At 47.2% G+C, this 12,549-nt stretch overlaps 3 protein-coding genes across 3 annotated transcripts; 1 reads left to right on the top strand and 2 right to left on the bottom strand.

Annotated features, from left to right (window-relative positions):
* Window positions 1-3,548: 3,548 nt before the first annotated feature.
* On the top strand, window positions 3,549-6,394 carry F5J12DRAFT_8487 (amino acid/polyamine transporter I). Its single transcript, XM_051746447.1, has 17 exons — window positions 3,549-3,619; window positions 3,684-3,827; window positions 3,893-3,939; window positions 3,996-4,050; window positions 4,118-4,198; window positions 4,247-4,313; window positions 4,370-4,402; window positions 4,490-4,580; window positions 4,635-4,736; window positions 4,801-4,892; window positions 4,953-5,015; window positions 5,068-5,138; window positions 5,184-5,220; window positions 5,272-5,419; window positions 5,469-5,490; window positions 5,537-5,827; window positions 5,895-6,394. The coding sequence occupies exons 2-17, from the start codon at window positions 3,732-3,734 to the stop codon at window positions 6,183-6,185; spliced, it is 1,587 nt and encodes a 528-aa protein (XP_051605472.1). The 5' UTR covers window positions 3,549-3,619; window positions 3,684-3,731; the 3' UTR covers window positions 6,186-6,394.
* Window positions 6,356-9,866, bottom strand: F5J12DRAFT_901925 (uncharacterized protein; the record flags this gene model as incomplete). Its single annotated transcript, XM_051748235.1, has 16 exons — window positions 6,356-6,446; window positions 6,556-6,655; window positions 6,704-6,893; window positions 6,940-7,605; window positions 7,657-7,929; window positions 7,979-8,200; window positions 8,255-8,373; window positions 8,467-8,592; window positions 8,647-8,662; window positions 8,716-8,793; window positions 8,851-8,904; window positions 8,969-9,142; window positions 9,198-9,287; window positions 9,343-9,428; window positions 9,491-9,556; window positions 9,617-9,866. 16 exons carry the CDS (start codon window positions 9,864-9,866, stop codon window positions 6,356-6,358), a joined length of 2,601 nt encoding a protein of 866 aa, XP_051605473.1.
* Window positions 9,867-9,928: 62 nt separating this feature from the next.
* F5J12DRAFT_790579 (carboxyl transferase) lies at window positions 9,929-12,502 on the bottom strand. Its single transcript, XM_051743833.1, has 14 exons — window positions 12,139-12,502; window positions 11,883-12,072; window positions 11,768-11,831; window positions 11,672-11,709; window positions 11,574-11,618; window positions 11,462-11,522; window positions 11,150-11,403; window positions 10,933-11,097; window positions 10,736-10,880; window positions 10,554-10,688; window positions 10,489-10,505; window positions 10,413-10,442; window positions 10,297-10,358; window positions 9,929-10,248 (listed from the first exon to the last, which is right to left on the bottom strand). The coding sequence occupies exons 1-14, from the start codon at window positions 12,378-12,380 to the stop codon at window positions 10,017-10,019; spliced, it is 1,680 nt and encodes a 559-aa protein (XP_051605474.1). The 5' UTR covers window positions 12,381-12,502; the 3' UTR covers window positions 9,929-10,016.
* Between the last annotated feature and the right edge of the window lie 47 nt (window positions 12,503-12,549).

Here is a 12,549-nt window from a genome sequence, read left to right on the forward strand (position 1 = left end):
CCACAGCCTGAGGAACCAGACTGCTGTTGTTGATTTTGATTTGGTGGGTAAGGCATATATCCACCACATCCACCTCCTCTGTGTGAACCTCCACAACTTCCACAACCTCCATGGTTACCATGGAATGATCCAGATCCACCAGAATTTCTACCTCCATGGTGGTCTTGTGTATTGTGCCTGCCATGGCAGATTTGGCAAAGTGGTGGCTTATTCATTCAAGCAAGTAGCGAGTTAGACTCTCGCTTTATTTTTGTGCCAGTAGATGTGGATGTGTCCTGCTGAGGTAGGAGAGACTTTCCAGATTTGTGACTCCAGACTTCTTTCATATGAGGTATGACTGCATCAGCGGATAATTGATCGGCAGGTATAGAAGAAAGGATATTGATGGGAGCCTGTTCCCAGGCTTGGGACATGGAGTGAACCAGGATGAGGGCTTTCATTTTGTCATTGAGACTGATGCCTTGGCCTTGGGTAGTGGCCATTATCATGGTGATCTCAGAGATCTTAACCATGATGTCATCCTTGGGTTTAATTTGAATGCAGATTAACTGCTGGAACTCCGTAAAGGTAGTCATGGCAGATGGTTTGCCATATTTGGATTTAAGTTCATCCCACTTCTTCTTGGAAGTATCTTTTCCATCAATAGCCATTGCAATCATTGGATCACAATATAAAGTGATGATGCCTTGGGCATGTGTATCAGAGGTGCACCAGGCAGCTTGATGTGCTGTGTCAGCAGGCATAGGAGTAGCACCGCTAACGATATCCATAATGCCAAGTGTTTGCATATAGGCTTTCATGAGAACTGACCATGAGGCATAGTTGACTCTGTTAAGTTTTGGAATTTGTTTTGACAATCCCTTGGACATCTTTTAGAAGTCCATTAGCAAGTGTTTGTAGAGGAATGACTTGGTAGGATGAGTCAAAGTGGATGGAGGATTTAATAAATGATCCTTGTGTTTGATTCTGTGAGCAGATGCTCTAGCAGATTGCAACTTCTGGTTATGATGAGGCTTGGGGATATGTGGACAAGGATTGCACCATGTTTTCATTTCTGTAGTGCCTTTCTCAGCAAATCTCTTTGCAGAGATGCAAGAATTATTTCTTTCAAGGAATTCAAATTCTAAGGGACTGAAGAAATGGTACCCGAAGAAACTCCATGTTATGTCATGTAACAGAAGTCCATTCCTTGTGAACCCAAGAAAAGGTTTGGCACAATGATATGGAAAAGGAAAACATATTTGATGATGGCAAGATCCTATAAGCCCAGAGTGTACAAGTATTTCAAAAGAAGTATAAGAATCCCCAATTACACAACTATCAGATGCCTTGTGGTACTGGCCTCCAGATGTGTACAGTACATCCATTGTACCAGGAAGAGGATAATGCTGCATGAGTGGCAGCAGCTTGGTGAGCTCTAGCAAGAGCAGTGCAAGGTGTTGGGAAGCCTCTTGGTCATGCATAATAGTCATAATCACCTTTCTCCACAGTACATTCAAGATCTCAAAGAATATCCTCCAAGGATGGCCAGTAAGCATATTCTTGTCAACCACTTGGGGTAACTAGTCAGTAAAATAGCCATGATAAGCGACATGAATGCCAGGAGAGAAATAAGGTGAATCAAAGCTGGGAAAGTGGGGCATAAGTTGCCACACTGTTTCCACAACTGAAAGTGGGACCAAGTAGGTGGCCAGGTTAGGCTTCTTGAAGAAAGCAATAGAGGACAGCACAGCCTCATGCCAGGAGCTGCAATCTCATACATATAACATTTCCATAAACTCTATGATCTCATTTACCACATACTTCCTCCACTTTGCTCCCTCATACATCTCATCCCAGTGTTCAGCAATTTGAGTTTTGAGGCGCTTTGCAATGACCAAAGACATACTTGAAGTAGATTAGAACCTGTAATTAATAAATAGAGGACGAACAAGGTTAAAGTAAGTCGAACTCAGCAAAGTCGTCATTGACGACTGTGAGAACAAGCTCAGGGTTGAGCATCTCATTCAGTACCTCTATCTCCTCAGCCAGAGGCATTGGAGCATGATGAGGAGGAGTGGGGTCAGCTGCTTCAACCTCAGTGTACAGAGGTATGGGGTCTAGGTCAGCATCAAAATCAATATCAGGAAGATGAAAATGGAGATAATGAGGTGGAGGAGTAGGTGGGTGCTGGACAAGTGCTTGTATCAAAGCACAGTGCACAACTGCTTGTTGAAGCACCTGTTGGCACTGACACCACCACATGGAGAGACCTAGAAACATCATCCAGAATGCTGTCAAGCTCACAAAGAGTCGACACAGATCACCAGGATCATAAGCTCCATAATAAAGTAAAAGAACTGACTGTTGGCAGCCAGCAAGAAGTGACAAAATGATGGTGACTACTGCTAACTCTAGTGCATCTAGGCTTACATGATCCATAGTGATTTGCCTGTCAGCAGTGATCTAATCTATGCAAACCATGTAAATAGTACATGCCTAGAAGGCAGGGCTCATAACCTATTGCACAGAGGACAGGCTACGGTACAAAGAGCAATAAGACAAGAGCACTTGCCTTTTATACTTGAGTTAGCAAATAGATTTGAAGAAGGTTTTGTTGGGGCTCTTGTTCTTGTTAGAACAGTAGAACAAATGTAGAATTCAATGTAGACTAAGGGAGAATATCCCTGAGTTTATATACATGTTTCCATATGCACAGACCAGTAACATATATGGAAACTGTTACTACATATAATAAAGAATAGCAGGGAATGCTATGGAATATGATGCAATAAGTGATGTCATTCTGATGTCACTGTGGAGCTGATTGCTAAGGCAAGTCATGTGATGTTACACATGTAAGTCTAGATTAGTCTAGACATTGGACATATTATAATATTTCCAACACTTTCCTACACCACCACCATGCAGAGAGACCTAGAAACATCATCCAAAAGGTGGAAGAACTAATAAAAAGCTTTTGCAAGTTGCTAGGGCTAAAACCTCCATAGTAGACTAACAAAATGGGCTGATAACAGCCTGCAAGAAGCAACAAAACTGAGGTAACTACCACCCAACCTAGCACATCTAGGCCCACTTGCTCCATAGTGATTTGCCTGTTGGCAGTGATCTATTCTATGCAAAGCAAGTAAACAGCACAATGCCTAGAAGGTGGGGCTCATAACCTATTGCACAGAGGCACAGGATGGGGCAAAGAGCAAAGACAAGAACACTTGCCTTTTAATTAGTTGAAGTGGTAGATTTGAGAAAGTCTTGTAGAAGTCTTGTTTGACAAGTTATGAGAACAGTAGATTGTTCAGTTGAATGATGGGGAGTAAGGCAGAAATCCCCAAGTTTATATACATGTAGCTGTACACACAGACCAGTAGCATATAAGGAAGGAGCTACAATGTAACTACTATAAATGGTATAGAATAGCAGAGAATGCTATGGAATATGACATTACTGTGGAGCTGCTGATGAATCATGTCATGTGACATAACACGTGTATCAAAACGTGTTGGTCTAGAGTCGGAACTATTATTATATTTCCAACACGATGCGGTATGTTCTAAGTGAACCAGTTATAGAGGGGGGGACCTACGTAGGCCTGGAGGGCTGATGAATTGCCGCTAGCATCGTGAGTCACGTGAAACACAAGTTCAGAGTGTCTTAAGCTTAATAGCGGATTCGACTCCATCGAGAGTCGAGACGCTCGCATTTTTCTTAGTGACTTTGAAGCCGTCCTTGACATGTCCAGAAGAGAAGAGATAGCGAAAAGAGACGAGGAACTTCTTGCTCAACTTGGCTACAAGCAACAACTCAAGCGCGAGTTCACGCCACTGGAGGTGTGTTATATTTCCCGAGTGTGAATATCACATTGTACTTGAGTGTCTGAATGACAAGAATGTAGGTCTTTGGAGTGGCATTTAATGTTATAGGCCTGTTCCCGTCGTTTGCGTACGTAGTGCATCTTGGTCCTTTCGTAGGTTGTTAGCTGACTGCACGATCCACAGATCTGTGCTTGTTTATGCCATACCAAATGGGGGTCCCGCTGCCATGGTATGGGGAGTGCGTGTCCTTTCTATGTATATCGGCGCACGGAGAGTCGCGGTGCGCTGATCTCTTCATACGATAGTGGGCAGTGGCATCTATTTTCATTCTCTGTATCGCATCGTCCATTGCAGAACTAGCTTCTGCTGCACCTACGGCAGGAGGGGTGAGTGGACCTACACGATGTGTTTTTAGACCCTGACAGCTCCTTCAGATTTACTTTTGGACCCACACCTTCGCATCGCCTCGTTGGCGAAACCTTCTCTGTTGGATAGTCGGGTGTAAGTTTTTTTTTCCCTTGGGCAAATGTGTGTTAGACACAAATTTTGAACCGCAGATGCGAACACGATTGGTTATATTGCTGTACTTGGTAAGTGTCTCCTCTAGTTCCATAAATCTACGTATTTGATTCGAGCACATCGACATTACGACCCGTCCTGATCCGTGGCATCAACAGCCTCCGTTGATTGGAGTTGTGCCATCCAAATCACTGCCGCTGCCAGCATTGGCTCGGGGCAGACTTATATCGCTTCCAATGCACAGATCTAGTACGTTTTCTCTTTGTTCTGACATGGTTTGCTCACTAAAATGCACGTGATCAGTGGTATATATGTTGCCATACTTCTTTCTCATGCTTTGGTATGCTGTCTGGCGACTTCAGTCCTAGCAAGAGTGCAGAGAATCTACACCACCATCAACGTCTGGTATGTAGAGTATTCGTCATTTGATATATACCAGGGTGGGCTAAGCTGCTAACATCGTCCCAAGCCTTTGTCTTGCAGTTATTATTGGGCTTCCAATAGCGACTCCACGGCAGTACATGAACACGGCTAGTTTCGCCCTCGGAAGTTTCAATAACCGTAAGTTTATCTGTTTTCGATTGCTATCCATCAACTTTAACAAGTCACGACGTGGTGCAGTGTATGGCTGGCCTGATGGATTTGCATTCATCCTTTCATTGCTCACACCGTTGTGGACAGTCTGTAAGTTTTTCTCTCTCCTGTTACTTTTTGATGCAGACTAGTTACTGCGAAGCTGCGTTCGACGCAAGCGTGCATATCAGTGAGGAAGCTTCAAATGCTGCTACAGCTGTTCCCTGGGCCATCGTACGTCACTCCACAATACGCACTACCGCGCTTAATATGTCATAGGCTTGTTCCAACATCATCACTACTTCGTTGGGATGGGGTAGGCGCATCCTCATCTAACTCAATACGCGCCTCTGAACATATATACCAGCTATTAACGTGACCCTTGCCTTCTGTATGGGTACAGACATCGGGTATCTCCTTAGCAGCCCGATCGGTCAGCCAATGGCCCAGATTTTTTTCAACAGCTTCGGGCAGAAGGGCACACTTGCGCTGTGGGCACTTGTGGTGATCGCACAGTACGTTATTTCCGAATTGACTGAAAGATTTTTAAGCTTGCCGCGCCAGATACATGATGGGATCCAGTTGTGTACGAGGGTCACAGTCGTTTGTCACCATCCCTGACGCTCGAGTAGCTTCTTGTAGCATCCCGCCAAATATTCGCATATTCCCGTGATCGTGCACTTCCCTTCTCTACCATTCTGTCTCACGTGAACAAGTCTACAAGCACACCCGTAAATGCTGTCTGGTTCGTCGTCATCTCGGCGATACTACTTGGCCTCCTCGCATTCGCGGGCACGCAGGCCATTGATGCTATCTTTCCGTTGGCAATCAATGCCATCTATATTGCCTACTCCATCACCGTCGCAGCGCGTTGGTTGGGAGATAGCGACTTCAAGCGTGGACCATTTCACCTAGGAATTTTTGTATGTTCCCCTTTTTGTCCCGATGAGGATATTAAACAATTCTCTTTTTGTTTTTGATGGACTTCAGAGCTTGCCGATATCGGTAACTGCAGTGTTGTTCATGGCCTTCATGAACGTCATCTTCCTCTTCCCTACGATGCCTAGCACAAGTGCCAGTACTATGAACTACACTGTCGTTGTTCTCGGAGGTGTCCTTGGGCTATCTCTTGTATGGTATTATCTTCCTGTGTATGGTGGCATACATTGGTTTGCTGGACCTGTGCCGAACATTGGAAGAGGCGATGGAGATGGGATAGATCTGGACACGCGGAACGGCAGTGGGGAAAAGGGTGGAGTAAAAGGTGCATCGGGAGCCTAATTACGGTGGGGTGCATGGATATAACACGCGTAGTCATCATTGTTCATCCAACTAGGTGGATTACTGGCTCATCGTTAGCCGTACGGCACCTTCATGCCGTGTTTGCTCAAATGAGATTAAACCTAATGCTAACCGCACGACATAAATGTGACGACGGCTACTGTAAACATTCATAGCGCGGATACCGTCTCCCAGGCCACAGGCAATGATCTAGAGCTTTCCTCTTGGAAGGCTAGGGGTGTCAGGGGCACAAGGGATGGCCTTGGAAATAGAACGGATAAAGTTCGCATCAGCCCCGCGGCCAAGGAAAAATGAACGACAGCCGTGAGTCATTCGGCCCGTCCATAGTTCTCAATGAGCGCTTACGCACCTGCCGTGAGCGCACTGAAATGGAAATGCGGTGGCCGAGAGCTGCTTAATGAGCCGTTGGCATTGTTCCAGTGTCAACGGGTCATTGAACATGATAGCGCCTGCTAGTCAGGTTAAACCCATGGAGTACCCTGCTTCTAATAACGCACCTCTGCATGCTTTGGAGTTAATCAGGTCGAGTAGAACCCTCGGACACCATCTCAGGGCCTTAACCCAACGCGTCTCTGTCTCACAGACACCGGAACGGGGTGGCGCAGGAGTGTCAAAACTACCCAGCTCGTTCTCCAACGTGCCAAGGTAACCCTTGATGAGTTCTTGCAATTCGTTACCAGACAGTAACTGTCGCAAGTCAGATGAATGTTTGTTTTTTGAATGCAAGATTGACCTTGTTTGATACGACTTTGGGGATGGCAGTTACGAACACCTGTATATAGGCAGCATGTTCGCCGCTGTCTATTGCAGCCTCGTTCTTCGTGAGTTCCTGCAAACCATGGAAGCGAACACCCCACGACGCGAATGCTTTTTGATAAGCCAGAACCTCTGATAATCGGGAAGCCTCGCGATGCGTGAGCAAAACAGGAACGGGCGGTGACAGCTGGATCGTCTCAACGCCACCACTCTTATCGTGGTAGCTGAGGAAGCCATTGCATATCTCTTGCAGGAAACGCTCCACTCGCACTCGCTCATCCGCAGCATGTTGGTCAACTAAAACGAGTGTCTTACCACCTCCGTGACGAGTGCTCCCTTCACCCAACTCTTCACCTGCCTCTGTAGGCGGCCAGCTATCAGCACCAATGAGACAAACGACGAACTTCCGGTCCACTTGACTAATGACACGCATGGCCTGCAAGTCTTCCTTCCGAAAGCGTAGGTAGGATGAGGCAAAGTCGGACGTAAAATATTGGCAATGTTGGTTGGGGTTAGAACACTTGCTTGGTTGGGTGCTGCACGGACGGAGATGATCCGGATAACCGCCATCATTTCCATTGTGGTTAAGAGATAGTGGTAATGCGGGTATTTTCGGTTCTTTGATCGTATAGGCATCATTCGCCTTTGGAGTTCGTCAGAGAACGGGTAACACGATGTGACATGTACGACATACGTGTAGAGCTTCCTGCAGCCAATTGGGGGCCTCGTCTTTTGCCGAGATAACGTCGCCCTGACCCGTGGTCATGTTCTCAATCATTGAGGGGGAATCTCGGGTTGTATTTCCCATTGACCTAATTCTCACTGGTCCATTTGCACTCACACCGCAAGGGACGTTCTGAGGATAGGAATTTCCGGTCCGTAAGTCAATGATGAACGTTTCCCCAGTAGAAGGATCAGTCCAGATCGTCCCGTTCGAAGGTTCCATAGCCTCTTTCGAAGGTTCCATCTAGAAAGTGTCAGAATCCCGATCACGACTTGAAAAGTTACGACTTCACTTGAGGGACGAGTAATTCCGGTGGTTCGTTCCCGTCACGTATGCAAGAGTCGGGGGTTGATGGGCGTGATATGTTGAGTTCCGTAAGTGAAGCTTGTCTCGATAATTTTCGTTTCTTCCGGGGAGTACCCTCGTTTTCATCCACATATCTAGGCGCAAAGTGGTGACGTGCTAGGAAAGACTGGATTACGGAAGAAAGAAGATACGCCACAATGTTTTTGTTCTGAAAATATAAATTAGCGGTTGCATGGAGAGTGGATTACATATGTGCGTTTACACCGAGCTGAACAGCCGTCTTGGCCGGCTCAACACAATTGTCAATATGTCGCGCGGGAATGGCCAAGTTAAGAACGTATATAGGTTTTTTCTCGCCCTTGCGGGGGGGACGGCGGCCACCTGCAATCGTCAGGGGACTCTTCGTCCAAAATACTTGATGCAGCGTACCAGAACGCGAGCTTGTCTCCCCCTCCTCATCGTACGCCTGGGCACAGTAATTTAATAATCGTAGGACCGACATAAATCTTATTCGCACATGTTTCGGGAAGGAACTCGAGGAAAACCGAAGGTCAATTAATTTGTGAAGATCGCAATACGACACCGGATGCTTGTTGATATCTGAACCACAAAAAATGAATGAGAGGTATGCGGTCCATGCTGCATATGGCCTACACAGGAATTGATATGCCTGTCCAAGTTGGTCATCAGGATACAAGAGCTTCTGTCACAGACGACGAGCACCTTCGTATAAACGCCCACCAACGATACGAACCCCTCTATTCTCACATCGCCAGATACGCTATCTATTTCTTCGACGTGCTAGTTTCAGAATATGATAAAGATCACAATAAAGGAGCCGAATTTAAACACGCTTGCCTGAGTAAACGCGCGGCCATATATGTGACGAAAGGTAGTTAGGGTGGAACGAGTCTTTGATCGGGAGAAGCTGAGATATGGACACCCCAGCAGAATAGGGTAAAGAAATCGAAATCACCTTTGGGATTTTAAGAATGCAGGAATGAAGGTTGCCTCCACCCTTGTTGGATTGGCTTGTATTCTCAAGGGAGAATGATATGCCCGGGAAAACTAGTGCGTACGATTCAATTTCTTGCCGGATTATCTCAAGTGTTTTGCTGGAGGAAGGATGAGACAGGCGGCGGATCGGACGCTAGTGTTTAATTAGGACGCTATCACGGCCGGCACAATTATATTCCCGAACTAACGTTGAAAAACGCGTCCCGGACGCTAACGGCCGTCCCGGCAGATTCTCTGCGCCAACGTACAGAGGGCCCGGTATACAGAGTTTGACCACCCTGTCAAGGTTCAGCCCTGTCCCCTCCTAAAAATCGACAGTGCGCGTCAACGTGCCTTCATAATAATGGACCAGCTCTCGCGTGACCTTGCTGTTCGCGATGAGATCTCGAGGCAACACAGATCTGCCATTGAAGCCAAAGCTGACGTTTGCCAAAGTCAGATCAAACGATGCTCCAAATGAACTACACGTGATATACCGTACCCTCACCACGGAAACCGAATGTGGAGACACTCTCCAAAGAGGCAGCGGAGTATGCTTTTGAGCTCACTGCAACAAAGCACGAGTCTTTAAGCTCAGGATTCGCAGCATGAAAGGTGAAATCCATACTATATCGCCCATCCTCAGAACCTTTCGCGATTTGAGCTAGGCCATCCTTCGCGAAGCCCGAACCATCATCTCGGACCCAGCAGGACCAGTCTTCACAGTCCACGCCAACATCAATGTGCGAAGCCCCGGAGTCAATTGAATTTTGCAGTAACTCGGAGACAATGTGTGGAAGTGATGTGAGAAATTGGGTTGAACGAAGCTTTGCACGAGTTTCTGCAGACAGTCGATTCACCAGTGAATCATCTGACATGGTCGGCGGAACGTTTTGTGACGTTACAACGCCATGACATCGCGTGTATGGAGGATATGGTAAATTACAGGTAACAACTACGAAGCTCAATTTAATTACAAATTACATCTCGACCGGAGTATGTGACGAAACCTTAAGTTACTTCCGTGGCTACATCCGAAAGACACCAAATCTTTCAGCGCCCCCTTCCCATGTTGTCAAACGGGCATACGGTGTATGGGGACTTGTACGTTCTCTGAAAGCAAGCGCAAGTCCTAGACCTACTACGTCACGAGTTTCGGTTGGCTGAATTATTCCATCGTCCCAAAGTCGAGCTGTAGAATACAGTGCTGTGGATTGCGACTCAATCTCCGCCTTCAACGACGCATGCTGGCCAGGATCCCTATCAAAGATAAGACCGCGCCATGATACAAGAAACGGTCCGACTAACCTCGAGACTGCAGTCATGACCTGGGACAGCTGTCCTGAACCCATCACAGATACCTTGGCATTCTATCAAACAGTTTGGGTCTGGATTGGGTTCTATAGAGCACAAAAATGACTCACAGGCCACATCCACAGGAAACGCGGCGAATACTGACAATGGTTAGTACCGGTGGCAAAAGCCAATTTCATCTCCTACCGCACGACCAGCCATCCCTGGAAAAACATTACTTGAGTTTATCAACGTATGATACTATATCTTACCGTAGTTTCCAGCACCGAAACTTCCTCCAACGATTACAGTTAACTTGGGTACGTTGGCGCATGCCACGGCGCGAACCATCTTTGCACCGTCTTTTGCTATCCCGCCTTTCTCAGCCTTCGACCCCACCATATAACCTGCCTACTGTGAACCGTAAGCCAGTTCCAAATCCGAAATTGCTCACCTGTTATGTTCACAAGAAACAATAACGGTATCTGACGTTGTGAGCATAGCTGAATGAAATGCGTGGCCTTCAACGCGGAAGGAGAGAAAAGGATGCCATTGTTGGCAATTATTCCCACTTCATATCCGTGGATATGTGCAAACCCCTGGCCCTCTTTGGTTAGCGTAGTATTCGTGACATAGTCAAAGTGCCCTTACGGTAACGATAGTAGGCCCATATTCCTTCTTAAATTCTCTGAAACGACTACCATCCACAATACGAGCAATCACATCTCGCATGTCAAATGGTTGCCGGGGGTCTGTACCAACAATGCCATGCAATTCTGATGCAGGGTAGAGCGGATCTTCCGTTGGAGCTGATGGCTAGGTTCTTTTTAGCAGGGCGCAAGAATGCAAAACGGAAAATGATATCTACAGGGGTGGTCTTTCCACCTGCCGCACCCAGATCGCCGATGATACCTCTTGCAATGGCTATGGCGTGCTTGTCATCTCTCGCAAGATGGTCTGTCACACCGCTCTCGGAAGAATGCATCTGACCGCCACCCAGAGTCTCCTCATCGACCTCTTCGCCAGTCGCCGCCTTCACTAGAGGGGGGCCAGCGAGGAAAATGCGTCCCTGTTCTCGTACGATAATATTTTCGTCCGCCATGGCAGGCACATAGGCACCACCTGGAATACTCTGTAACTCAGCATATATGTGAAATGTGAGACGAAAAGCCGACCCCACCGGCTACGGATATGCCGTGCACAGAAGCTATCTGTGGGATGCCGAGAGCAGACATTTGTGCCTTCGAGGGGAAAATCAATGAGTGGTAACAGAACGGCGATTGACGACGCACCATATTGTAGAAAATTCGGCCAAAGTGATCCCTATCTGGGAATACCTGTTCAAATGAACGTATGACTCCCATTTTAATGCCGGAGCTACATCACACACGTTGGCTTGGTGCGGCAGAGCTGCCCCTCCTGATTCCACTGGAATGTTGTGATCGGATAAGTATGCCACATCGGACACTACAGGGAAGATCCATACCAACATAGATACAGGGTAGTCGGTTTTCTCGTGCAATTTCTTGGGCACGGATATGTTTCTTGACCTGTTAAGGCACATTTAGCAGACATTCACACCATCGATAGAGAGAACTCGCTGTCAATGGGTAATAAGATCCGCCTTTCACAGTTGCATCGTTCACAACTATCATGCATTCTCGGCCGGATACCCGCCCGATGCCTGTGATGATTCCGGCCCCTGGAACGTTCTCGCCAGGATACACATCCTGCGCAGCCAACGGGGAGAGCTCCAAGAAAGGTGTACTCGGGTCTAACAACAATGATAGTCTGAATGACATGCGTTCATTTGGAGATTCGATGAACAGCGGACTGTGGTAAGAAGTAAGAACTCACCTTTCCCGAGGGAGCTTCTTGCCCTTGCTCCGCATCCGCTCTGCAGCCTTCAGACCACCACCTTGCCTGGCCTGTGTTAGCCTGCTCTTCAAGTCTGCCACAAGTAAATCCATGCTCTCCGCTCTCTGGCGGAACTCAGGTGAGGATGTGGAGATTAAGGGTGGAATGATGGTGGCATGGTACCACCGGCTTCTAGGACAAGCGGCGTTCAGACGGGTAGCCCTCGATAGCGTACTCAGCATTCTAATAAGACTGCAGTAGACCACCGGTCTCGAAGTTGTTCGTGAAACAAGTGTGCAGTTGGAAACGACTGCGTTGCTGGGAATGTACGTCGGACCACTTACCCGGGAAGACGGGACTTGGCAATGTTCTCGGCTATCGTTGAACCCGGATCATCAAATCTCACCACAA

The sequence above is a fragment of the Pisolithus orientalis genome (assembly GCF_024613125.1).
Source record: "Pisolithus orientalis strain OTSU chromosome Unknown F5J12scaffold_1, whole genome shotgun sequence".
Lineage (NCBI taxonomy): Eukaryota > Fungi > Basidiomycota > Agaricomycetes > Boletales > Pisolithaceae > Pisolithus > Pisolithus orientalis.